Raw genomic sequence first — 27332 nt, 5'->3', positions numbered from 1 at the left:
TGCTGCCTTGAGCTTTTCTTTTGCCAGAAGAGAAGGAGGACAAACCTTAGGAGTTTTCAACGTATTATATGAAAATAATAATGTGACATTATGAACCTACATAAAGGAGCTGCACAGATCCGTTTGCAGGGGGTTGGGTGGGAGGAGAAGGAGTTTCCAGGGAAAAAAAGGAGGAAAAAAAGCCCTTGCCTTGCGAATAAGTCTTTCCAGGAAGCGCTCGCGAGTCCAAGAAACGGGAATTATTTGGTTTTAATTTTTTTTTTTTTTTTTGTTATTATTGTATTTACAGTGTTGGTGAAAGGCCAAGTCACAACCAAGTACTACAGGCTGCTGTCCAAGCACGGAGGCTGGGTGTGGGTGCAGAGCTATGCCACCATTGTGCACAACAGCCGTTCGTCACGGCCTCACTGCATAGTGAGTGTCAATTATGTCCTTACGTAAGTCAAAATACTTTGTACCATTCCATGTCGTCAGTAATCGATTCATTACTGGTTAAATACTTGTGGTTTTCTTTGTATCTTTCTGTGCTTGCCTGTTACAGCCCCTTTCTCTGTTCACATCCCCCCCCTTTTTAGGTGCTGTCAGCTGAAAGGAGTTGATGTTCCTCACTGCTGTATAAATCCTCTTCGTGTACAGGGAGGGGCAGTGGAGCTGGGGATGGGTCTAGAAATCATGTCTTATGAGGGAGCTGGGGGGGTTTATCTGGAGAAGAGGAGGCTCAGGGGGGACCTCATTGCTCTCCCCAACTCCCTGACAGGAGGGGGCAGGGAGGGGGGTCGGGCTCTGCTGCCATGTCCCAAGGGAAAGGAGGAGAGGAAATGGCCTCAAACTGCACCAGGGCAGGTTCAGATTGGAGATTAGAATTATTTTTTTTCTCTGAAAGAATAGTTAGGCTTTGGAATAAGTGTCCCAGGGAGGTGGTGGAGTCCCTGTCTGTGGGAGTGTTCCAGAGGTGTCTGGATGTGGCCCTTGGGGACATGGATTGGGGGTGATTCTGTTGGTGCTGGGAGAGGGTGGGACTGGATGATCTTGAAAGTCTTTTCCAGCCTTGATGATGCTGTGATTCTGTGATCAGAAGGTAAAAAACATTGCACCTCACATGGTGTAGTTACAAGCACACGATGCTGACGGGAGAGGAACGTTGCTCGTTTTCCCTTCCTCGGGGCTGATTGTGAGAGCCAGGGCAGAGACCAGTTCCTGACTGAGCAGGAGAAAAATTAATTGATCTGTGTCTTTCTGTCTGCTGATTCCAAACCTCAGGGTGCCCATGAGGGGCAGAGAGAAGTTGGCACAGCTTGGGTTCAGAAACAAAGACGTTAACGTGGTTCTCAGTGTTCTGATTTTGTCAGAATGTTTGTGATAGACTGGCGTGGGGATGAGATCAGACCATAAGATTTCTTGCCTGCTGACATTCCCAGACTCAGGAAAAATCTTGGAAGAATGAAAATTAAAACGCTGTGAAATCTGTGTTTTCACTGGAGCTCTTTTGGATTTGTGTGGCCTGTTAGAGGATGTAATTCATTGGACTGTTGTTTTGCAGAGATATTGAGTATAAGGAACTTCAGCTGTCACTGGACCAGGTTACCATTTCCAAGTCACAGTTTTCATGCAGAAACTCAGTACCTACCTCGCAGGAAACAAGGAAAATAGTCAAACCCAAAAGTAATAAAATGAAGGCAAAACTCAGAACAACACCTTACCCACAACAGGTAACTTTTTCAGCAACATTTGTTTACCAATTTTTGTCATAGAGTGTTTGGGGCAGGATAAAGATCATCCAGGGCTGAATTTACTATAACACTGATATGTTCTGCCTCAGGAAATCCCTCATAAACCAGATTACAATTAGATCCTTTTGTTCCTGGGGTGGACAGCACGGGTAGTACAAACCACTCTAGCAAATGATGCAAAAGCTTTTAGATGTGACATATCTGAAGCACTGAAAAAAACCAATGTCTTTTCTTGGCAAAAAGATGAAAAAAACCCTCCTAAGAATAGCTGTGTTGTGAAAATTTGTGCTGGTGTAGAATGAGTCTCGTTCCTTGCTGCCATGTGGGGTCTTTGATGTCACATAGATATTACTTCATTCCCAACAGTGAGATCCCAAAAAGCATTAGGAGGTTGGAGAGAAAGATGAGGGAGAGAGTGGGAAGAGAAAAATATTGTGAAAGAAGCTGATGCAAAGGACAGATTTGGTCTTTCTACCATTCTAAAGCTTGATATGCTAAACCTTTTTTACTGTCTAGTACTGACAGTACTTTAGAACAAAATTCTGCCCTCTGGTACTTACAACTGCCTACTCTCAGTTTGGCTGTGTCCAGTTCTGGAACCTCATGGAAGAGAGACCTGGAGGGGCTGGAGCGTGTGCAGGGAAGGGAACGGAGCTGGGAAGGGGCTGGAGCAGCAGGAGCAGCTGAGGGAGCGGGGGGGGCTCAGCCTGGAGAAAAGGAGGCTCAGGGGGGACCTTCTGGCTCTGCAACCCCCTGACAGGAGGGGGGAGCCGGGGGGGGTCGGGCTCTGCTGCCAGGGAACAAGGGACAGGAGGAGAGGGAACGGCCTCCAGCTGTGCCAGGGGAGGCTCAGGTTGGACAGGAGGAGGAATTTCCTGCTGGAAAGGGTGTTCAGGCCTTGGCAGGGTCTGCCCAGGGAGGTTTGGAGTGCCCATCCCTGGAGGTGTCCCAGGAAGGCCTGGATGTGACACTCAGTGCTCTGGGCTGGGGGACAAGGTGGGGATGGGGCAGAGGGTGGACTTGATGATCTCGGAGCTCTTTTTCAACCTCAATGATTCTGGGATTCTGTGAAACCAAAACTATCAAGTAAACACTTAACATTAAGAGGACAAAGCAGTTTTTTTGTCCCCACGTTAAGTGAAAGCAAAGTCATCATGAAGACAAGGAACTTCACCCTCCCTGGTGAGTCAGTCCCTGTAGCCCCTGAGATCGCAGGCGAAGGAGGCCCAGCCCGGGCTGCCTGTATGATACATTCTACAGTTCCATATAAAAATTTAACTCTCTTTCCCCCCTCCCTCTTTTTTTTTTTTTTTTTCTCTTTCCCCCAGCAATACAGCTCGTTCCAAACAGACAAACTGGAATGCAGCCAGGTGGGGAGCTGGCGATCCAGCCCCGCCGTGAACGCCGCCGCCGCCATTCAGGAACAAAACTTCCATTCAGAAAACAGCGAACTTTTATACGCCCCACCGTACAGCCTGCCCTTCTCCTACCATTATGGACACTTCCCTGTGGATTCCCACGTCTTCGGTGGCAAAAAACAAATGCTGCCTGCAAAGTTCGGGCAGGCTCAAGGAGCACCTTGTGAAGTGGCGCGGCTCTTCCTGAGCACGCTGCAGACCAACGGGGAGTGCCAGTGGCACTACACCAACCCCTTGGTACCCAACAGCCAGTCACCGTCCAAAAACCTTCCTGAGCAGCCAGTGAACATCATCAGGCATAACCTTGCACAGAGTTATGAAGGTGGGTGTCGCTTCGAGGAAAGATAAAAGGCTGTGGGGGTGTCCGGGAATGATCCGTGTCTTGAAAGCAGGGATTTAGGAAACACAAAAAATCAGAGGCAGTGAAAGGTAACAACCACTGTGTTTACAGCGTTCACATGTTGATCCTTCTTCCCATTACCATCAGCACTTGATTGGGAATATTATCAGTATTCACCAATTCACCTGGTGGAATGGATTCACCAGGATCACTTTTAGAACAGCACAGAGATATCACCTCCTTCAATATTGGCACAGTTCGCCCTCATGTTTTGCACTCTCAGAGTTCTTTAGGGGAATTGCTCAGGTAAGTCTTTGCTGAAGTCAGATTGAACCAAAATGTACCTCAGCTCACATACAGGAATTAAAATAAACACGATCTGTTTCCATAAAAATTGAAGGTTGTCCTTTCTGAGCACAAAGCCAGTAGGAATGTCTTCACCTTACAGTTACTACAGGGCAATAATTCTGCTTTATTTGATAATAATTCTGAACTTGAAAATGTCTTTAGTGCTCCTCCCCACTATCTATCTCCCTGTACAGATGGCCAGCTCAAATGCTTTGAAGGAAGCACTGAAGACATTGACTCCTTTGAGGTGGTAACCTGTAAAAATAACCTTGAAAAGTTATGAAGTAACCAAATGTGAAGCAGCTCAAAATACACTCTAATCACAGAATCACAGAAGGGACCTCTGGAGATCATCTAGTCCAACCCATTAATTTTTTTCCCTGTATTCAACAATAATAGGGTTTATTGCAGTGGTTTTGGCAGAGCTTGATCTCTCATTATAAACACTCCTGGGCTCACAGCTGGGCCAACTGGAAAATGAAAGCTGAGTCAAGCTGTGATGTTTTCTCCTCCAACATAGGCAAGGAACAATGTTAATTATCTAAAGAAATAAAAATAGTAGGACAAACCAGACTCTGGCAAATTAGACTGTTTCAGGATGGTGTCAAGAGTATCTTCAGCTCAAGTAACAGCATTAAATACTCCCCTCATTCACCTTCCTCTCACACAACTCTAAATATAATTGCTTTGATGAAATAATTGCTTTCATGAATGAGCCTCAAAGCCAAGTTCTGCTGAGATTTCAGGTTGCTGCTCATTTTAGCAAAAATAGCCTTAGTTGGCCTAGATTCCCCCCCTCCCCACAGACTTTACTTTCAGTAACTGTGAGTTGTGCAAAAACCTGTTACAGAGAGATGCAAAGTAAAATTACATATAAAACCCCACCACAAACTAGTTTGGACAGTCACATTAATTAGTTTTTTGTGAGTTAAGATGTATCTGAAACTGTCAGAGAACATCAGCAAGTGCAGAATTCAGATCAGCTCTGTAACAGAATGCACAGGGCTGGAAACCTGCTGAATTTAGAAGAATTCCTTTAAGCAGCACTCTGGTTTATCCCTTCCCAATCCAGAGCCAACCCTTAGATCTCACCTGCACCCTATTTTGATCAGTTTAAAATCACTGATGAGGATGGACTGGTGGACATCTGTTATAAAGTTGGGTGGAAACACTCCTTTCTTCCTGCATGGCGAGGTTGGAATGAAAGGAGAATTAGTAAAAATTTAATATAAAAAAAATTAGAAAAGGTGGGCTCAAGACAGTTTTTTGAGCACCAGAAACAAAAATTTATTCACTCAGGGACACTACATTAGATAGCCAAGATCTTGAAGTGAATATCAGCAGATGTTTAAGGGCTGAACTTCCTCATCAGACAGCATCAGACATGGAATGTGTCCCCCACAGAGGAGCAAATAACTTCTCCCCAGGGCTTTGTCCTTCACAGGACTGTTTGACCTCACCCAGCTGATGGACCTCACCTCACTGACCGCGGCATTTCACTTCACTCTTCTGTGTTTAGGTTGAAAATGAGCAAGGCTGAAGCATTTCTTACAGCCAAGAGCAGGTTAAATGCTTTTCCTGAGCTCATGCTCCTCTAATTTGCTGGTTTCCTTTGGTTGCTGTTGTGGACTGTGTGGGAAAAGGAGGAATTTTAGACCAAAAATAAGAAATGGCTTTGTCTCTAAAAAAAAAAGAAAAAAGAAAAGAAAAAGAAAAGTTTCATTTTTTGAGGATAAGGATAAAGATTGAAGTGAATTCTGCAGTAAGGATAGAATAGAGCTACTCTAGGTGTAGAGAAATCAGCCCAGCTCTTCTTCTCTGCTCCCAGACCAACACTGAGAATGGATGTGGAAAGAAGAGCCTGTTCAGAGAACAGACTCTAAAACTGGCCATAACATTTGTCAGCAAAGCCCAGTGAGCAGAGCAGCAGATAAGCAATTGGTGTGGGCAGGTAGCTCAGAGTAAATATATTCCATCAGAAGGTTTCCACAGGAATACTGTTAAATATGTCAGGGTAAAAAAACCCAAAAAACCCGCCCCAAAAAAACCTGCAAGCAACTCCTGGTATTTGTCAGCCTCATCACACTTGCCTCATGATGAGGAAACACATTTTTCTCATGATGAGGAAACACATTTTCGTCATGATGAGAAAAATGGAGCTGCTATACCAGTGGTTCTTATTTCTGGTTCCACTTCTACTTAAGGTTTTGTTGCTTAAGTTGGAATGTGTGGGTTCTTTTTTGAGCACAGATGGATTTTAGCAGATATTTGATGAAAACTGACTTGGTACAATTAATTCCTTTCAGAAGCACTGACAGTTGTGCTGTTTAGGAGGGGAAAAAAGAAGAATACGGTCAAACATGGGCCTGGTCTGAGATCATGGCTTGACACATAGTGTTGTAAGAAGCAAAAGAAAAACAGAGGCTCCATTGCAGACAGGATTTATATCTAATTGTTCCAGCCTTGTTTCCTCCTGAAGCTGAGTCAGTGCTGCTGCACTTTTGAGGCTGGTGGCAGAAGCAAAATCCGAACCTTTGGGAGCCACTTTTTTTGCTGTAAAAGGGGGCGTCTGATCTCCCTTACCCTGTCAACTGCTGCTTTTTCCAGTGGCTCCCTGAAAAACTGACAGCCAGGGAGCTTCAAAGCAAGGGAGGATCTGCTCAGCATCATTGTCTCCCATCCATCCAAAGGCAATGCCAAATATGACATCTGGCAACCGGGTTGGATGCAAGGGCTATTCCACATCACATCCACGGGAGCGCCTGCCAAGAGCGCCGTGGGCCAAAGACATTTTTCTCCATGGAAAATAGCTTCTTTGGGAGAGATCAGAGATTGGGAGACGATCATGCCAAGCCATCAAAGCTCTGAAAAGGCACGTAGCAGATACAAGTGCCTGCAAATCAGATGTTTCTGCCTCAGAATCTGGTTTTGAAGCTTCTTCCACTTTTTTTTTTTTTTTTTCTCCCCCAGCTGGCCTAGTCATCAGAAAAGAAGCTCATTTCAGTGAAGGCAACCATATTCTTAGTGAGGGAAGTTTCCTTTGTACACTCAAATGGATAAATTGCTACTGTGGATACCACAGGACCCACTTCTCCTTCAGTTTGTGCTGTTGGCCAGCCTGTGCTCTCTGTGGGAGGCTCAGTGCTATTAATCATGTCCAAAGTCAGGGAATTAGGAAGAACACTGAGAAAACCCATGAAAAAGCTCCAGGTTTATCTTCCTCCTGAAAGAAATAAGTGACATTTTTGCAAAGTGTACTCCACTAGAGACAAAGAGGTCTGGAAGATCATGTTGTCTTATCTTTGGTTTTGGAGGGAGAATAACAGAGAACATCAACCCATGTCTCGGATGACTTACAAGTAGGATTTAGACCAGGACACAGCACAGATATTCAGTTAATCTAAAAAGTGTCTTTCTCATGGGCATGGAGAGTATTAAGACCTGTTGTATCTTTGCTTTGTTTGACACAGAGGGATAAAAAAGAGAGAGAGGGACTTTTTATATGGGCAGATAATGACAGAACAAGGGGAAATGGTTTTAAATTGAGAGAAGGTAGGGTTGGATTAGATATTGAGAAGAAATCCTTCCCTGTGAGGGTGGGGAGGCCCTGGTCCAGGTTGCCCAGAGAAGCTGTGGCTGTCCCTGGATCCCTGGAAGTGTCCAAGGCCAGGTTGGATGGGACTTGGAGCAACCTGGGCTAGTGGGAGGTGTCCCTGCCCATGGCAGGGGGTGGCACTGGTTGATGTTTAAGGTCCCCTCCAACCCAAACCTTTCCATGATTGTATGATATAGAACCTTAGGTGTGCAGTGTATCCAGCTCACCTGACACAGCTGAGTTGCTCTGGCACAAGAGTGACCTGAAAAGCATCCTGAAGTCATGAACTGACTTCAGTGACCATAAAGTGTTTATACCCAGAGAATCACAGAATCACCAAGGTTGGAAGAAACCTCCAGGATCATCCAGTGCCACCCTCACCCAGCACCACCACAATCACCCCTAATCCACGGCCTCAAGGGCCACATCCAGGCACCTCTGGAACACTCCCAGAGAAGTGCAGGATGTGAGGGATCCCTGTGCACCTGCCAGGGCAGGTTCTCTGGCAACTGCTCACATGGAAGTGACCCTGGGGGTGCTGCCCTTCCACAGCAACACAGAGCAGCTGCTCAGCTTTCTGTGAACCTCTGTAGGAAAAGCTCCCCAGGAGGAGTCCCAGGATGTCCCAGGGCATCCTCAGGTTTCTGCCTGCAAAGGAAGACAAAAGCAGATTTAAGTCCAGTAACTCTTCTGAATGTGAGCAGACAAAAAGCCCTGTGGTCTTGCACTGCAGAATATCATGTAACAGAATCACAGAATATCCTGAGCTGGAAGGACCCACAGGGATCATCCAGTCCAAGCCCTGGCCCTGCCCAGGACACCTCAACACTCCCCCCATCCCTCAGAGTGTTGTCCAAACCCTCCTGGAGCTCTGGCAGCCTTGGGGCCGTACCCACTGCCCTGGGGAGCCTGGGCAGTGCCCACCACCCTCTGGGGGAAGAACCTTGTCCTGAGATCCACCCTGAGCCTGCCCTGTCCCAGCTCCAGCCCTTCCCTGGGTCCTGTCCCTGCTCACACCGAGCAGAGGTCAGGGCCTGACTCGCTCCTCTCTCTGCTCTGACTCCACAAACGTGCTGACAACTTCAGTGGAAGCCTGCAAACAATTAACCAGACTTTTACCTTCTTCCTCAAGAAAAGAGATGAAAACCACATTTGGGAGACAGGATAGAACAGAATGGATTGTATCCTGCACATCTCCCAAGTATGCAAATTACTCATTGGAGCCAAAAAGGCAGCCACGAGCCCAGCAGAACCCAAGATTACAGAAAGGAAGATAACAAGACAGGGGCCAACTGGTTGCTGTGTTGCTCCAGCTTCTTCCAAGTTCTCTTAGTCTCTAAAAATGGAAAAGGACAACATTTTGTTCAGAGATTAGAGGAGAGCCATAAAGTGAGAATATTCCACACTGAAGTAAGGAGACAAACCCATTGCTCCTGGGGAAGTCAAAACCAGAATATCAGATTAGTTACACCAGATTAATTATATGTCAGTAGCTCTCAGCATCTACACTTATTCGTAGCAAAAATATCAAATGTGGAGTTAAAATCAGTGTCACTACACAGGTGAAATTTCCAAGTTATACTCAAGCACGTGGCCGAATCCTGGTTTGATTTGTGATCTAAAAAGGCCATTTTTCAACAGCTGCTGAGTATTTCAGTTTAGTTCAGCATGTACTTCTTGGTAAAAAATATATCCATGGAAACGAAAAAGAATAACTTGAAAGGTTATTGTTTCTAAGAGGGTGGTGTGTTGATCAAGAAGAAATTGGAACCAGATTTCTGTTTAAATTCTGGTGTTAATTATGTGGTGCAACTCCCTCTGAAATTAATGGAGTTCTGCATATAAAAAAAAAAAGGGGGACAATTGAGCTGTTTCTGCTTCCTCTGTTATACATGAAGGCTTTGCCAGTCTACTACAGCACAGGGAATATTTAATTATTAGAGGCTACAGTTACATCACCAACCACTACAGGGGAACTCCAAAACCTTTAGGATGTTGAATAGAATTCTTAGAAAAACAGCAAATCCCTTTTACAAAAGGCACTTAAGTGTCCATGGCTTTCAGTGAAGGTAACACAAAACTGAGTTTAGGTTTAACTTGAGAAATTTGCTCTGGGCCTTGTTTTTCCTTTAACATAAAACTTCCAAAAATGCCTTGGAGGAGTAGTTTAAATGACAATGTTGTACCCTTCATTTATAATATTATATAATAATATATATATAAATAATAATATATAAAAATATATATTATATATTATGATTATATATAATTATATATAGTATATATAATATTAATATATATATTGTTACATGATACTATCTTAAAAGCAGAAATACAGCATTACTCAAGGGGCATTTAGGTTGCTTTCCTATAGATGTTTTTAATACTTGATATTAGTTTTTCAAAGAGAAAGAGCAAAGTCTTTAACGTGACACAATCCAGATATCACATATACCACAAAGAGGTATCACAAATTAGACACTGACACGTCACCTTCTAATATCTACCTAGGTATTACATATATCATGAATAGATATCATGAATTAGATGTTCTCCTCACAAGGATGTGTCCAATACACTCCCACAGTGACAGGAAGAATAAATTCTGTTTTACTCTAACCATGGGATCACTGATATGTAATAATGTCGCCCAGCCTTTGGTAAATCCTTTGATAAATCTCTGCAAGGAGCTTCCTTAAGGTCAACATTTTTTGACAGGTCACATTTCCAAGTATTTCTCTGGTTTAATTTCCCAGATTTAACTATATTAATAACGTCAGTGATGCAATTATTCAGTCAAGTAAATTAATGGGCATTTCACATATAAAAGCTTTTCAGGATGGTTCAACTCTTCTGAAGAGGTTGGGTGGGTTTTTTTTTTTTAACTTTCCAGCCCTGTCTTAAAGAGATTTATCCAAAGCCACTGAGGCGAACGGGAATGTCTCTAATGTCTTCACTGGGACCTGGATCTGGCCCAAACCAAATGGGTATTAAAGTTCAGGCATAAAGTGTTGAGTCTGACTCTTACAGGGGTTGTGGTCAGTTACTAATGTGTTTTCTCTTTCCTGCAAGTCCCCATATCCAACAGGAGATACAGCCAGGATGCTCTCCCCGACAACTTCACGAGCTGCACCACGCCCATGGCAGGCAGCAGGTACAAAGAAGAGATTTATGATTCCACCCTCATGAAACACAACAAAATAGAACCCAGGATCCAGCCGCCTCCCCACCTCATTAAAGAGGAGAACAAGTTGGCCTTCAACAGAGACCTCCAAGAAAAAATGAGCATTAACGAAAGTTCTTTTTCAAACTCCATTGCCAGCTCCCTGCTGCCAAAATCGGAATGTTTCCAGTCCAAAGCTATAGGACAACTAAGTCACCTCCTGCCAATGCCCTCGGTGTACGAGCAGACAAGAAGGATTTGTGTGAAAGAACCCAAGTACGGGCACATTGGTCACCACCCTGCAAACCTGGAGGAACTGGACGGCGAGGAGAGAATGACTGTAAAGCTCGACCACGACTCCGAGAGCGAGCGTGTGATGGATGTGAGACCCTCGGGACAAGTCCCGTTCGTGCTCCTCAATTACCACCACGTTCTGGCCAAGCACGGCGCGTTCCAAACCTCGTCCTGCACGGCCACGGGCCACGCGGGGGAAAGCTATGGATACAATTCCGAGGAAGTAAATACGTTTCTTTACAAAAACCAAAGCCCCTCCTCGGCTTCCTCTCCAGAAACCCACAAGGAATCTGCACTACCCCACTATATCGGAACTTCTGTAATAATTGCCAACGGGAGGTGACGGTAACAGAGGAGTATTTACCTTTAATTAAGAAGCCAAACTGTAATGATTCACAAAAAAAAAAAAAAAAGCATGAGAAAACACGGTTACATTTACTGAGAGCAGCTGAGGGTCGGTGAGGGACAGGCTCGTGTGACAGTGGTCAGGAAAATCCCCCTCCATCCAGCTTCCCGCGCTTCGTTGTCCCAGACTGAGCTCTGGTGCCGGTGGGAAGACACGTTACAGATCTTATTTTTGTTATTTTATAGTGTGCAACAAAAAGAAATGATAGGTGTTATATGCAGAGATTTATATGAAGAACATTTTTTTTTTTTCCTTAACCCCCTCCTTCTCAAAATACATTCAAGATTTTTTTTTTTTTTATCATTAACTATACACACTAGTTTAGTTTTTTTTTTGGACAAATTGTGTGAAAACTTTACATCAGCTTTCCACCCCACACCCTGACAAATGAACTTTGTTGAGAGATTGGTGATTTTTAGTGGCCACAATACAGCTGTACTAACCAAACAGAACACGTGTTTGGGGAAAAAAAAAAAAAGCTTATTTATTAATTACCCAAAATGTTTTAAACTAAATAAATCAAACCTAAATTTGATTTATTTAACGTAGATTTCAGTGTTCTGAGATTGTTACCACCACCATTCATCTTGACAAGGGACAATACAACAAATTAATATGTATTACAGGGTTACAGGTCTTGTCATGGCAAATTGGGACAAATTGCGTAGCAGGAACTAACAACTATTCCCCATAAAGTGTTGTAATAAGAAAAAGAAACTTCTCAATCATGTGTTTCATTGGGAATTCTGGGAGAACTGTGCAGATTTTAACCCCAGCTGCTCAAAAATGCATCTGAATAACAGCACCAGAAATGTTTTCTTTATAGTCAAGAGAATAAAGAACGTTTATGCTTTATTTCAAACTTGCCAGAATTGTGAACTTTGAAAGGTTCAGCTTTCAACACACTGAACTTCCTTAAGGATAAATCTTGTTGTCAGCACAAAGGTAGGACTGGGGTCTGACTGACTCGTGCACTTCACAAATCCCAAATTGCACAAACGCTCCCATTTTGTCCAGCCAGTTAGGAAGAGATTTTCACCCCCTTTATTTTTACTTCTTTGTGAAGTTTACAAAGGAGGAGACACGTGGGTCTGTGTGTGTTTAACTGACAACAGTCAGTCCACTGTGGTTTTGAACCACTTCCCAAACTTCCTCAGTTCTTTTCTTGACAGAACAACGAACGACTCCCTAAACAAGAGCCATAAAAAACAACAACAAATGTTGCTGTAGATCCGAGTCAACTCTGCTTTTTAGCCCAATTCAAGGGTGATTCAGACTTTTCAAAGTCTCTCTCTTATCCCTCTAAAAGACCTTCACTGAAGGAGACAACCTGGTCTAGTGGAAGGTGGCCCTGCCCATGGCAGGGGGTTGGAACTGGGTGATCTTTAAGGTCCTTTCCAGCCCAAACCATTCTGTGATTCTATTGCTGCACATGAAGGATGGAGAACGTGTAATTTTTTAAAGTGTTTACTCCCTTATGGTTTTATCTGACAAGGTGCAATCCATGAGCAAGAGTTTTTTCCATATTGCACCAGCCACATAAATACTTTCTCAAAGGATCTCAGAATGGTTTGGGTTGGAAGGGACCTTAAAGATCATCCAGTTCCAACCCCCTGCCACAGACAGTGAACCTTCCACCAGAACACAACAATAAAGTCACTTCCTTCTAGGTATGAATATTTATTGCTACGAGTACACAAAAAATACTTTTAAATCATAGGTTTGAAAACAATTTTTAGTATTTGAATTGCTTAAAAATTAAAAGGTTAACAGAGAAGACTTTATTATAAAGTGATGTTCGCTTGGGAGCTCTCACTTGTCTGATGTTTTCAGTTGCATGAAAATTATATTTCATGCTAAATATAACAAAAAATACCTAATCAGTGATTTCCAGAACAGTGACTTAAAAAAACCCCACAACCAAAAGCAGAACCAAACCAGCATAAATCAGTGCAACTGTGCTCCTTGGTTTGTTTAATGCTGGAGAAGTTGCAAGTCTCCAGAAAAGCTGTAAAAATGTAAATTATTATCACTCTGACTTTATAAATCAAAGGGATGAGACACAAGCTGGTTTTACAGTGGCTGTGGTTAAGAGCCTTCCCTGCCAGTGGTGCTGACAAATGACCCCAGCTCCTTAAAAGGCGCAATTATGCAGATGTTAATTTTGTTAAATTAAACCCATGCCCTGGAAAGGAGGAACTGGCATTGTTTGCATCATTAAAAAGAAACCTGATGCACAACTCTCACACTGCACTTCGTACCTCATTAATGGCATTGCTGCACCCAAAATCTGCTGCGTTTTTGCCGTTCTTCCGAGTCCTTCTCGCTATAAAAACACGGTTTTGGGAACGTACAAATTAGGCTTTGGTTAAAAGACACCATTGATATTTCTCAGCATAACACCACAAAATATTTCTCCAGCCTCTAGCCTGTTATTCACACTTCCAGGCTTTATTCAGGGAGCCTGAGCAGAGGAGGTGTTCCATCATTCTCCCCCAGATGTTTTATGGGACGCGACACTCGGGCACCGGAACTTTCCCCTATTAGGCAAAAATGAACCAATTACACATTCACAGATGATAATACAGGGGAAAGTTTTTAGGAAAGACCTGTGATTACAAAAGCAAACGTGTGGAATGTTTTTTTCCTGCCATTCCAAAACCAGAAAACAGCATTTTTGTGTTCACAGCTGGGACGGGAGTCAATTATATCGGGAGAAAAATACGACTTTTAATCAGTTAAACTACAGATGTTCTCAGCACACTCGAGGTGCACAACAGGGCACAGCCACCACAGTGGCAGTGGTTTTAATAATGGGAAAAAATTATGACACTGAAGTGGAGTGTGAATTGGAATATATTATGAAAAACAACCTCATTTCTCCCTTTGAACCACTGCAGACGCCTTTGTCGTGAGGCTTCACAGGATTTTAACCCTTGGGGGGGGTTCAGATCTGGCAAGAAAATGATATGGAGAGTGAGAGAGGGAATATTCCATCAAAATCAAAGAATCATAGAACGGTTTGGGTTGGAAGGGACTTTAAAGATCATCCACTTCCAACCCCCATGGACAGGGAACCTTCCACCAGACCAGTGTAAAGTCGGAAAAGTCAATCCCACGTGAAGTTTTTACCCTCTTAATTGAAAGAGTGCAATGTAAATAAGGTGATAAGGGAACAGACTCATCTCCAGGTCTCTGCAGGCCCATGATTTGAAAAAGGGCATGAAAGTAATTTAAGGGAATTAAGCACAGTGGATGTAAAATTTGGAGAATATATCACTGAAAGTGCAAACGAACGGGAAATCTGCCAGAATTTCTCTAAAAAATCTCAAAACAGGACACAAATGGTTTTCTCAACACTTCAGTCACGCTTCAAAAACAACACAGAGAAAATGTTATTATTCCGTTTCTTTTCCTGAACTTTAGATTTTGCTTTTTTTTTTTTTTTTTTTTTTTTTTTTTTTTATATGATGCAGGTAAAAAGCTATTTGGCAAGTGTAGGTGAAGAAGCAAGCAAACCAAACAACCTATTAATGCTCAGAATTATATATGTATTCCCTGAAAAAATGTAAAGCATTTTTGCTTATTTATTATGTAAAACAAAACGGTTAAAATGTTAATAAAAATCCTGTAGCCAAAGGAAAATCGAGCTGGAGTCCTCTTTTTCTTTTTAAACCACAAAACACAGGGTTTCACAAACAATGGTGCATATTTGAAAATTTATTCCCATCGTGGTTTATATCTGACAATTAACGTACTATAAAATACAAGGATTTTTTTTTTAATTTAAATTTATTGTATTTTAGCCACGTTGTGTTTCAAAGGAAGACACTTGGGGGACTGCAAATAACACAGAATCACTAATGAGCTACTCAAGCACGACATCAGTTTGCAATTCTTCCCTGCAGTTCTCTTTTCTCCATCATTTTTTGACCTCTGGTCCTTCCTCAGCCCAGATTTAATTTCTTTGGTGTCTGATCAGGGCAGTGCATCACTGCTGCCACTTACACATGCAAATGCTTTTATTAAACCAGTCGCCCCCAGGAATCAGCTCTTTGCAGCACAATGGCAGACATTTTTTTATACATATAAAGCTCCTGCATGTTCCAAAGGAGTTGCACAGAGTAATTTTTTAAACTGCTGATGCAGCTGAATCAGGAAAAAGCAAAGAAATAAATTTTTGTGCAATGAAGCAGCAGCATAAAGGATTAAATGCTTTAATATTATTTCCAGGTAATAGCCCCTTGATTTGTTGGATATATTTAAAAAATAAAAAAGCTCTGAAGTCTTATAAACGTTTTACTAGAAGCGAGATGTGCTGCTCGAGCTCTTAAACGTTAAGCACATTATTACTTTTTCAAATCTTTGGAAGCAGCTTTGTTGCTGACTGGGCACAACCTGCTCGCCTCCCTCTGAACACACACACGTGCCAACACGCCCAGCAGAAGTTTTCCTATCAATAAACAACCTCCACAAATGTTTTCACAATGAGAAACGTTATAACAGAGTCCTGGAGGGGGGAAAAAAAAAATGAAGTCGCAGAAATATGGACGTCGTAATAAATGGGGTTTTTTTGAAAGCACTTCATCAAGAAAATAGTTTAAGATATGACATCAGCCCCACAATGGAAGAGGTGTTTTACTAATCCAGACAGTTGAACGAAATGAAACATTTTCAGTGCATTACTCCTGGGTCTGGAGTTGTCTGATTCTCTCCATACCGATGTCCAGAGACACTCTGCACCACATTTGTCTGAGAACAAGAATAACAACCATTTTCCTACAAAAATGTTGTGGCTTTCTGGGCGTGCCAAGTTTGGCACAGGAGGAGTCAGACTCCTGGCTGGGCTTCCCATCTACCTGACAGAGGCTCCTGGGCTTCTCCACAGGACCAGCTGCTCCTTACAAGGACCTTACTCCAGGAATTCTCCCTGTCTTTGGTTCTTCTGAAGGGGAAGCAACAAGCCCTTCATCCAAAGTCCAGGCAGTTTCCTCAAGAACCACAGGTAAGTTTTAGACACCAGAAGAGGCCACTAAAAAGGCCAAGTGATATTCCCAGAGCACCCAACCTGTGCCCTGGCACACCCAGACTCAAAGATCTTGCTTGTGGAAAGGAAGTTCAATGCTAAGTGTCTTCCTAATGCAAAAATTTTTGGAATAACCTTAAAAATCAAAGTGAGAATAGAACCAGCTCACCATTAAGGCAACCAGAAAGGAATCCAAAAAGGAACAACAGCAACCAGGAAATGCTGCAGCATTTTGCTCTTAAAAAATCCCTCAGCCACTGAAGGTTTGCAAGTCCATTCTTCCCTCCACACAGGAACATGTTTTATCCTTTTCCCTTGTGAAGGGAGAACATGTTTTAAGGAAGCCATGCAAGCATGACCTGGTTGTTAAATCTCTACAGGCACTTCTCAGTCTCCCTGGAATACGACCAAAATCCAAGGTGCTTCCCACAGGCACATCCTGCAGTGCCAAAGCCAAAGCAGAGACAGTGTTTTAGCTACAAATATCAGATTAAGGTAAAGTTTTGTAAACCTGTGTGGTTGGAAAACCAGTACCAGAGCTCTGCTTTCCCCAGCTGACATTGCTCACGAGCTGCTTGAAGGAAAAAGCAGACAATGAGTGAAGATGCACAGGATGTGAGTGTGCATGTGCACACACACACACTTTTTATGTATGTGCATATATGTAGTTTCTTCTTTTTTATTTAAACTGTATTAAGTCAGACTCGAATTTCACATGATTACAACATGCATCAATATTTAATTCTGAAATAAAGGTAGCTGCCAGAAGATTCTCAGTCCAAAGCAGTTTTGAAAGCCTCTGGTGGGAAAAAGCAAAATCTGGTGTTGGTGTGTATCATTTTAATTATGCCAATTAACAGCTGTCTACACTCCACTGGACAGTTCCATCTAATACTGGTGTGCAGCCTCACATGATCTGGATCATGGGGGAAAACAAACCAGCAGGGACACAAGACAAATCTACTGTGATGTGGAGCACAAAATCCTAAATGTAACAGGGACAACCTAATTTCTTGCACTAGCTGCAATATGTGAGGATTGGTCAAAACTACCATTACAGACCAGTTTCCTGATTTTAAGACTTCTTGGCTTTGTAACTGAAACAATCTCCTAACATGTTCAGGTTGTTTAGGAGGCGAACTTTAACCCCAAACCCCCGTTTCTGGCGTGTAGGCCGTAATTTCCTTTGTGGAAACCAATTTGGCTGATCCACCTCCAGCAGGGACGAGGGAATGGAACAAGCAGTGCTGCCTACTTGAGGAAATGAGGCTTGAGGAAACATCACACCTAGGACAAACTTATTTTGCACAGAGTTGTCTGAAGAGCTGTGGTGGCCAAGTCTTGGTGTGAAGGCCCAGGAGAAAAACCCGCCGAGCCGCCGCCGTCGCACGGAAACTCCCACAGGGATGCTCCAGGATGCTTCCCAGTCATGAGCAAGGTGTTGCAACCCACCTGGAACTGGGCAGGCAGCCCCCAAAACGAGCTACTTTCAAGTCAGCTCCTGCTTTTAATGGTTAGCAGCAAACCCAGACGCTCTGCTTTGGGAAAGGGGGTGACCACGGAAGCTGTGGAAGAGAATCCGGACACGGGTGGATGGGGTGTTTTCTCTTTCTCACTGGAGTAGTTCCTTACAGCAAAGAATCTCATTTCTTCACTTAATTTCACTGAGATCACAATATAACTACTATCAAATTTTAAGCTAATCAGAGGTTCCCTCTCCTGACTGGGATTCCACAACAACCTTGGTGAGACACTACTCCAGTGGGCTTTTCTTACAGGGGCTAAATCCTCTTGGAAAACTATGATTCAAAGGACACACGAGATGATTTACTTGGATCCAATTGCCTAAGAAGAGCAGAGTGCCAGGAATTTGGATAACCAACCACAGTTCCTAAGTGCTGATGGAATACTCTCCAAAAAACTCAAGGCAGCCACTAGAGTTGTAGACCTGAGACCAAAGCACAGGTTGGTAAATTGTTGCACAGGCCCACGTGGAGAAGAACCAGATCAGCAAGGATCTCCACTTAGACCTGAAGTTAAGCACAGTGGTAATCCCAGTAAGTCAGAAATGTATGACGTCCCAGGTGTTTTTAGTGCAGACAACACATAAAACAGAATGTAGTTTAAAAAAACAGAGTAAAAAAAAAAAGTAAATATTGTCCTGCACTTTGCTAAAGTACAATAAAAACAGAGAGACACAAAAAGGAACTATTCAGCCACTTCAGTTTCTCCAATACAGTGTGTAAGTCAAGAGAAAGTTCTGTTCATTGCAAGGGGTTCCTTTGCAACCAGACTCCTCACAAAGAATAGACACTTACAAAGAACGGCAACGTCGGTGTGTTTTAAAGTTAATACAAAAGAATAAAGGCCTTCAGCTATGAGATCACCACCTCTTTTTGAACTGTTGAAGTTATCCACTTCAAAAACCAAAGACAGCAGAAAATCAGAAGGGAAAAAAAATCAAGCTGCCAACTCCCCGTCCCACCTCTGAGCGAGTTTAGCCGACAGTGCCAAACACTAAAGAGTCTCCCCTGGTGCTGTGAGCTCGGGGGACAGTTAATGCTTTGGGACTATGAGGTTTCTCAGCATGTCAAAGGAGTTGCCATCTGGGTGCACAGAATCGATCCCTTTGCCTTCTTGGTGGACTTGCAGGTATCCATAGTCGTCGATCCCGACGATCCAGGCGGTCGGCCCGTCCTCGCTGTGCAGACGGACCTGCTTCCCGCTGGGAACAGGGAGAACCAGGCTGTCAGTGAGCAATGGTGGGCACTGCACCATTCAAAACACCTCAGAGGACTAATCACAGAATGAATCACAGAATGGACTGGGATCTTAGAGATCATCCCATTCCAAACCCCTGCCATGGGCAGCGACACCTTCCACCACACCAGGTTGCTCAGAGCTCCATCCAGCCTGGCCTTGGATGCTTCCAAGGATCCAGGGGCAGCCACAGCTTCTCTGGGCAACCTGTGCCAGGGCCTCACCACCCTCACAGGGAAGGCTTCACCCTCCAGCAGATTATTTTTATTTCCCACTTCACTGGTTCTTTACAGAAAGTGATTTTCAGCAGCATTTTCTATCTGTTTTAAATTCCTTTTGTGGAATGAACAGAGTTGGAGTTAATCCAAACAGTCTATTTTTTTTTATAGAAGCACAGCAGCTTCATCAATCTCAAAACAAATAATTTTCAACTCCCTTTGTTTGGAGATGATACAAGTAAAATACCTGGGAGCATTCTTGAACTCATGCTAGTCCGTTGATTTTTTGGGGTGCTACTTTTATTCTCCCTTAAAAATGTACATCCTGCTTGGGAGTACATTTTAATTAATTTACTTGTATTAAAGGAAATTTAGTAGAAAAAGTAGAAAAAGACAAAATATCCAGCAGTTCTTCTACCAACTTGCTTAAAAGAAAGTCTGAGAAGAACATTATTCTTACCTGTGTACCCAGTACTTGTAGTAACGGGGAAGAATTCCATTGGGCCCCTTCTCCTGAAAAATATCTATGAGCCTCTCCAGCACAGTGACAGTCCTTGCAATGAGACAGTCTGCAGTTAAAGGCTTCAGCTTTGTCCCCTCTTCCTTATTAAATTTCGTGATGAGATCATTGATGCATATGGTGGGGTTGCTGTTATTCACATTAAATCCAAAGCCTGAAGAAGACAAACAAGAAGTATCAAAGGGATGAACACTTTGTTACCACCAGAGCCACTACTTTATTCAGCTACTCAATACAATTATCCCTAGGGATGTTTCCAGTAGCTGATTTTTTTCAGTCTCTTACACCTTCTTACTCTTGTAGTTATGATTCTCAGTTCAGATTTTACTTGTTCCTTGCCCTCAAAATGCTCTTTAGAATTACAGAAGTGAATCCAGCACAGTCTTTCAACACCACACCATCCTATCAATGAGGGGTGGGAAGATGGTGACTGGCACCTTGGTTACAGCAACATCAAAGTGAGAAATTCTTTCATGTCATCAGCCAACTCTCAGTGAACCCCCGATCATACTCTGAGATGGAGTTTCATCTTTCAGTCTAAAACGTAATTCAGAGACCTCTGTGTTTACTACAGTTGGCTGATTGCATTTTCTGGAAACCAAACCTTTTTCACTCAGCTGATAAGCCTTGTTTGGCTTGCTCTGGGAAGCCCAGAAGATTTAACTTTAACTTTGTAAGACTCCAGTTTGCTTAATCTATCTCACCACAGCATATCCTTTAGAAGCCTCAAGTGTCTCGCTGAGATTTCTCCAGCTGGAATAACGTTGGCAGAACGCCTTTCTTGTTTAAATATGGCTCTTGGGGCCTTTTCTGCTGCCTGCTGGAACAGGCTTCGAGGGATGTAGAGAAATATATTGTATTACCTGTTTATTTTTTTCTCCTAATAATTTGGGTTTTTTTCTCTCCTCAGACATTTGGGATAAAACCCATTGTCTGTCAATCAGTTTTAGACATGATGCTCCTCCATCTGCAAGAAGGTGCAGATGGCCTTGTTTCGTAAATTTGCTATAAATGAGACCATTCATACATGGAAGTAATTTGTGTTAACTGTGAGGAGAAGGATCTCTTCGGTGAAAAGGAGTTTTTGATTTTTAACTAATTCAGAGAATGCACACAAACGGGGCCCAGTGATACCAGTACCAACACACTGATCCCGTGGAAATGAGCTGAAATGTATTATTGGAAAGAGATGAAGGAAAATGAACTGGAAAATACTTTGTGCCATGGCAGCAAATCCCAACTCAGCTGTTTCCACTCAACTACAGCACGAGGGAAGAGAGTGCCCGTGGTCCTTAAGCTGTGATTGGTGTCGTGAGGGGGCATCACGGGGTTTTGGGGTCCATCAGCAGGTCAGGCTTCAACCACTGCTCAGCAACTCAAAAACTGAGACACAAGAGACACCTTGAGGTGACAAGCTCAGCTGAGGCACAAGCACCTGGGGATAAACATGGTGGCAAAACACAGCCAGCTAATTTGAGGCATATGAGGCGCTCAGGGCCCTCAGGGGCATCTCTGCGGTGTCCAAGCGAGAAGAGGGAAAAATAACCATTCAGCACCACCCAGCAGTGTGCTGATGTGGCTGATATATCTTCCAGTGCTCGAGCCATCAGCATCTGTGCACTGTTTGGACATGCCTTAGCTGAGGCAGAGGCAGACAGAGGAGTGTCTGCAGGTCACGCACGTTGGCCGTCCCTTGCATTCCACTTGTGCTTGGCTGCCTGCGCCTGCTCCCGGTCTGGCCTTCGCATTCATGGAGTATATTCTTCTGCACAACTCTCCTGAAAAGTCCTGCCACCCTTAAAGTTCTTAATTTTTAATTTTCCAATTAAAAAAAAAATGATTTGGTTTGGTTTGTTTTTTTTTTGAACCAGGTTTAAAAGTACGAACACGAAGTGCGTCCTCTGCGAGGCCTTGAGCGCCGGTACAGCTGCAAAGGCAGGTTTGTCTTTGGCCTTGTTCTTCTGAGGTAATTCTCAGACAAGTGAAGATTTGAAGAGCTCTGATTTTTACCATGGTCCTCACACGTGGGATATTCTTCATGAATGCCACGGAAAGAGTGAGTTCAACGACTCACTCAGTGAGTCTCTGCGCTGGGTGACCAAGGTGGGGATCGGGCACAAGGTTAGACTTGATAGTCTTGGAGATCTTTTCCAGCCTCAATGATTCAGTGATTCTGTCTAGGTAAGGAATCTGCATGACTGTAGAAAAGGGATGCTGCATCTGGTTTACCTTTCCTGTTGTGGAAGTTGGATCTACCCTCACTACTAACACAAGAACTTAGATGCCATGAATCTCCTCAACTGCTCTCAGTGACACATCACTGAAAAAAAGCTCCTTGAATTCATATGCAGTAACTAAGTTTTAATTTTAGAAGCTTCTAGGTGAAAGTAAACTGATGAACAGGTACAACTTTTGTCTATACCCCCCCAAGATAACTCCTATGGATATGAGAGAGAACAGATGCAGAAGGTTTTAATTTGAATTTAATGGTTTGGTGTTTAGGGTAAGAAATAAAAGGTCCAAACCAAATATTTGCATAAGAGATATTCAATATAATGAAATATTTTTTGATCCATTTCTGCTTTTCCTCTGTTAACCAGAACAGGCTCTAGAAAAACATGGAAGCAATAAATGATTAATGGGGCACAGAGAGACTTCTTAAGTGTCTTGGTGTAACTTTCATTCTGTTCATGTGGATTATTTACAAAATGAGGATATAATTGAATAGAAAATGTAATGCCTGGGTATGTTTCACAGAAGGAGGTGATCACTTCAACTGTTTTGCTTGTTTGCACCTCTAAAATTACAGCAGCTTGACAAAAAACACAGATATCATGACCACATTCCCTTTCCAAGACATTTTCCTTATGTTACATTCAAATACAACCCAAATGTTACCATCTTCTTTAACCTTTTAGACTTGCTAAGGAATTTTTCAGACATAGCAGAGACAATTATTTTTGGAACCAGAACCTGGAGCTCTGCTGGCAGGTTTCTAAGCATGTCTGACAGATCTGTGATGCTGCTGGTGAGGGGAAAAACTTCCTTAGCAAACAGCAGGATGATTATCAGACTTGAGATGATAAAAACATCTCAATGGTTAAAAAGATGAAAAACATTACTATGTGTACATAGCTCTTTCCTGATTTAAAAGGCATGTTCTTTATTTAACTATCTGTCATGTCATTAAAAAAAGCAAATAGAAAAAAAAAAGGATACAGTTTTTAGCATATTCTACTAGTTTTGCAATAAATCAAGGACAATTTCCCTCTGTCCTGTAATGCTCTTTCTTTGAACTCTACTACATCAACCCAAATGCTTGTATTTATGTTTTCCTTGTCAAGCATATGGAATTATTAAGAAGAATGAAAACATTTACTTTTTCTGCTTCCTTTTGATTTAATATTTTGCTTTATTTCCTAATGCCTGCTGTCATTATTTGTTCTTTTCGTTACCATGTGACCTTATACAGATATTAATGACAAATTTCTTCAGAAAAAAAGCACTATAGAAAAGCTTGAAAAGCTTGAAAATAGACATTTACCAATCAGTATATGAAATGTTGTTTCCATAAGTGTTGAGTTTACCAGAACTCCACCAAGCTTCATAAGGTCACTGTAGTAAATATCATTTGGCCATTTTACTCGCAGCTCAATATCCTGAAAAAACAAAACCACATAATTAGAAATGTTTTGCTCTTCAATACTCATTATAAGAACACGGCTCATTCATCATTCCATGGTTTATATGGAATCACAGAATGTTTGGGTTAAGAGGGAACTTAAAGATCATTCAGACTCACCCCCTGCCATGGGCAGGGACACCTTCCACTAGCCCAAGTTGCTCCAAGCCCCTTCCAGCCTGGCCTTGGACACTTCCAGGGATCCAGGGGCAGCCACAGCTTCTCTGGGCAACCTGGGCCAGGGCCTCCCCACCTTCACAGCCAAAAATTCCTTCCCAATATCCCATCTAACCTTACTCTCTGGCAGTTTGAAGCCATTCCCCTTGTCCTGTCACTCCAGACCCTTGGAAACAGCCTCTGTTGGCTCTTTCAGGCCCTGCAAGGCCACAATCAGGTCACCCCAAAGCTTCTCCTCTCCAGGCGAACAATCCCAGCTCTCCCAGCCTTTCCTCCCAGCAGAGCTGCTCCAGCCCTGGGATCCTCTTGGTTCCTGCTCTGGACTCTCTCCAGCAGCTCCATGTCCTTGCTGGGCTGTTCCCCGGGGCTGGAGCAGCTCTGCAGGGGGGTCTCAGCTGAGGGGGCAGAGAGGCAGAATTTTCTCTACCTCTTTGCCACACCAAATGTGATACTGTGAACTGCTCTTCATAATGAGAATCTATTTAAGTGCTCCACAAATGTTACTGAAAACATCATAGTACCATGGTGACACAATTAACAAAGGAGGATGGCAGCTGTCAGGGAAAACTTTCACTAAAAAAATTTTAAAAAAATATATATATAAGATAAAAAATTCTTAGAGTGACCAAAGGGGGGACTAAAGATACTAGAGGTTGTCAGTCTTAAAATGGTGAGGTTTTATAGAATAATTTCCTTCATTCATGAGAGCTTATTAAAGATTTAAAAGATTTACTCAAGAAAGATGCAAACTGAGGCTCGGTGCTGATAAACAACCAGGGGAAGCCCCAAATAACATCCCCACTCTCCTTGAGGACCCTTCCAGACTCCAAAGAGACAATGACATCCTGAATTTCCGAAAGGAAATTTAGCAGACAGGAGAAATTCCAGTTCACAACCGGATAAATAACTCCACTAATGTCCTAAATATATTCAGGCTTTCGGCAGCGACGCTCGAGCTGGAAACACAAACCGTGCTGTGTGACACCGTTCCAGCCCAATAGAGAAGGTTTTGTTGAAACCACAGAAACTGAGCTGAACTTTGCACTGGCTACTTAAACACAGAAAGAAAGCAAATGTGCTTCCTGCAGCTTGAAAAACTGCACATGACTGTGTCCCCAGGGGCAAATTATGGGAGGTGCTCCAGGACTACAAGAGTCGCGTTCCCTCCTATTGTAGATTATGAAATCCCTTTACAGGATGTGTGAAAACTGCACCTGGGTCCATGTCTACTTTCCTGACAGATTTAAAGGCCAGAGAGGAGTCCATTACACGTTCATTGACAGGAAATACTACCTGATTTTGCTATCAAAGCAGTCTCAGGTTCGCTATGGAAAACGACTCGACTCCCCGCGCTGGGAAAAGGTTTATAGAAGACTCCCGAGACACGTGAAGTATGACACAGTTAAATGGTATTATCAGTGATAAAAGGTCTTCTGTAGAGCTACCCAGCAGATCTGACTCGAGGAAAACATAACACCTGTAAGACACCAGGCAGTAGCTCTGTGACTGAAGTGACAACAAGCAGGAAGAAGAGCCAAGTCAGCTGGGTGTTCTCAGGGTGTTGTCGTGGTTTGAACCTTGTTTTCCCCCAGAGGCTAAGAGAAGTGGTAGACCCCAAGGGGTGGAAACCCCTAGAAGTTTTGAAGTTCTGCCCAATGGGCGCTCCTGCAGAAATGTAAACATATCACAACCAGACCGGAAGAGAAGAGTTGTAGTTTGATTGTTGTAGAAGTGGTGGCCATGTTGTGAGCCACAAGGTAGGGGCTCTGTGCCCCTTGGGGCTTCTGGCCGCCTCCCAGCCCCTGGCTGGGGGCTGCAGGGACCTGGAACAGCATAAGCTGGGCTAGGTGCCTGTAGTTATGCCGGGAGAATGTTTTCTCCATGGGCGCAGAACAGCAGCAGGCACTGACCAGAGAAACGGTGGCAGAGAGCCAGAGATAAGGACCTGAACTGAAGGAGCAACAGAAACATGCAGCACCGCAGAGAAGACTCCTGGAAGACAGAGCCAGGAGAAAGAGAGCCAGCAGCTGAGAGACAGAGTTTGGGGTAAGACTGATACCAGATTCCCCAAAACTCCCTTGGAGACCCTCTTGGAGAAGAGGGACATGGACTCCTATTTTAGAGGAGCCTTGGAGTATGCAGCACGAGAGAGAGAGAAGCTGAGAAGCTCAGAGTGTCCCGGAGCTGGACCGGGACGGCCAGATGGAATGCAGGGGGAGTTGACCTTGGCTCCCCCCCCCCCCCCCTTGCACTGCTGCCATGGTGGCAGCCTGAGAGGCAGTGGCACAAAGGCCCTGCAAGAAGGAGCTGAGTCTCCTGAAGATACCAGACAGTCACGAAGACCCCCCTGTGTCTTCGTGATATGACGTGGTGATACGACCTTGTCTGGGGTTACGAAGCCCACGGAAGACCCCCTCGGTTGAGGCGATGGGGCCGGGGGAGTTTGATACCTCCCTCGTTGAGTGCTGGCAGAAAGCCAGCTATCAGCTGCTGCATGTGGAGAAGACAGACAGAACCTGCTGCATTAGAAGATGCTGCTGCTTAAGGACTGGAAGGGATCTGTCCTTCTTTCCCTCCTGGACTTTTATTTGGAGGGGAGAAGAGATCTGGTCCATTGTAAATACATATGTCAGGGTAGAGATAGTTGTGATCATGTGTATAATGTGATGTTATATTTATTTGTACAGTCATTGTAATATATTCCCTTTCCCCCACCTTGAGTCTGGTGTGTTTTGTCTGGAAAAACCTATCTCACATTAGGTTGAGATGTGGGAGGGGGATGGAGCTAGGGAATTGGATTTGGGGACTATCTCAAACCATGACAGGTGTCCATCACACAGCAGAGGCTTCGCCCCAGAATGGATTCACAGGGTACCACACGATGGTAAAGAAATGATGGATGTCACAAAATATGCTGGAAATGGTGTATGTTCTTATCTTCACTCACTAGAGAGATGTCTGCTGTCCTCAGAATGGGAAAGCAAAGCTTCCTCTTGATGTGAGGCCCATTTGGATCTGCAGCATCAACATCCCACAGTGAAACTTCCAACTGAGCCATCAGAAATGCTCTGTGAGGACACAGGACAAAGGCCTCAGGTGCTGCTTCTTTAGCAGAGTCAATAATCCTGGCGATCCTAAAAATGATGCCTGGTTGATAAACTGAGATGTGGTAACTCGGGTTTTTGAATGGAAATCCTCAAATGGACTTTGAGGAGAGTGAAGGACATTAAAGTGTGTTAATGTGTTATTAAGATTCTGACATGCTCCAGCAGAGGGATGGAAATTTGGAGGAGAGAATGAAGCCTCTGGGGTCCTCAGCACAGCAAGGACATGGAGCTGTTGGAGAGAGCCCAGAGGAGGCACCAGGATGATCAGAGGGATTAGGCAGCTCTGCTGGGAGGAAAGGCTGGGGGAGCTGGGATTGTTCAGCCTGGAGAAGGGAAGGCTTTGGGGTGACCTGATTGTGGCCTTCCAGGACCTGAAGGAGCTCCAGGAAAGATGGAGAGAGACTATTTCCAAGGGCTGGAGGGACAGGATGAGGGAGAATGGCTTCACACTGCCAGAGAGTAGGGTTAGATGGGATATTGGGAAGGAATTCTTGGCTGTGAGGGTGGTGAGGGCCTGGCCCAGGTTGCCCAGAGAAGCTGTGGCTGTC

General features: G+C 43.7%; 2 protein-coding genes across 6 annotated transcripts in view; one reads left to right on the top strand and one right to left on the bottom strand.

Moving 5' to 3' along the window:
* SIM2 (SIM bHLH transcription factor 2) overlaps positions 1 to 14941 on the top strand; it is a 58779-nt gene extending 43838 nt beyond the window's left edge. Inside the window, exons 8-11 of the mRNA XM_064647102.1 lie at positions 290 to 437; positions 1541 to 1709; positions 3059 to 3470; positions 10504 to 14941. Coding sequence (XP_064503172.1) covers positions 290 to 437; positions 1541 to 1709; positions 3059 to 3470; positions 10504 to 11231 — 1457 coding nt within the window. The 3' untranslated portion in view covers positions 11232 to 14941. The remainder of the gene's footprint in view (positions 1 to 289; positions 438 to 1540; positions 1710 to 3058; positions 3471 to 10503) is intronic.
* The window catches only part of HLCS (holocarboxylase synthetase), a 122171-nt gene continuing 99937 nt past the window's right edge, over positions 5099 to 27332 (bottom strand). For 4 of the 5 annotated variants that reach the window (XM_064647096.1, XM_064647099.1, XM_064647098.1 and 1 more), the window contains 3 exons: positions 23363 to 23477; positions 19759 to 19972; positions 14995 to 19045 (listed from right to left, as the gene is read on the bottom strand). In XM_064647096.1, the coding sequence (XP_064503166.1) occupies positions 18877 to 19045; positions 19759 to 19972; positions 23363 to 23477 (498 nt within the window). In that variant the 3' untranslated portion in view covers positions 14995 to 18876. Of the gene's footprint in view, positions 5456 to 14994; positions 19046 to 19758; positions 19973 to 23362; positions 23478 to 27332 lie in introns of those variants that run through there. The other variant, XM_064647097.1, reaches the window with a different exon arrangement.

Source organism: Pseudopipra pipra, chromosome 2, assembly GCF_036250125.1.
Source record: "Pseudopipra pipra isolate bDixPip1 chromosome 2, bDixPip1.hap1, whole genome shotgun sequence".
Taxonomy (NCBI): Eukaryota; Metazoa; Chordata; class Aves; order Passeriformes; family Pipridae; genus Pseudopipra; species Pseudopipra pipra.
This window is presented reverse-complemented; position numbering and strand designations above follow the sequence as displayed.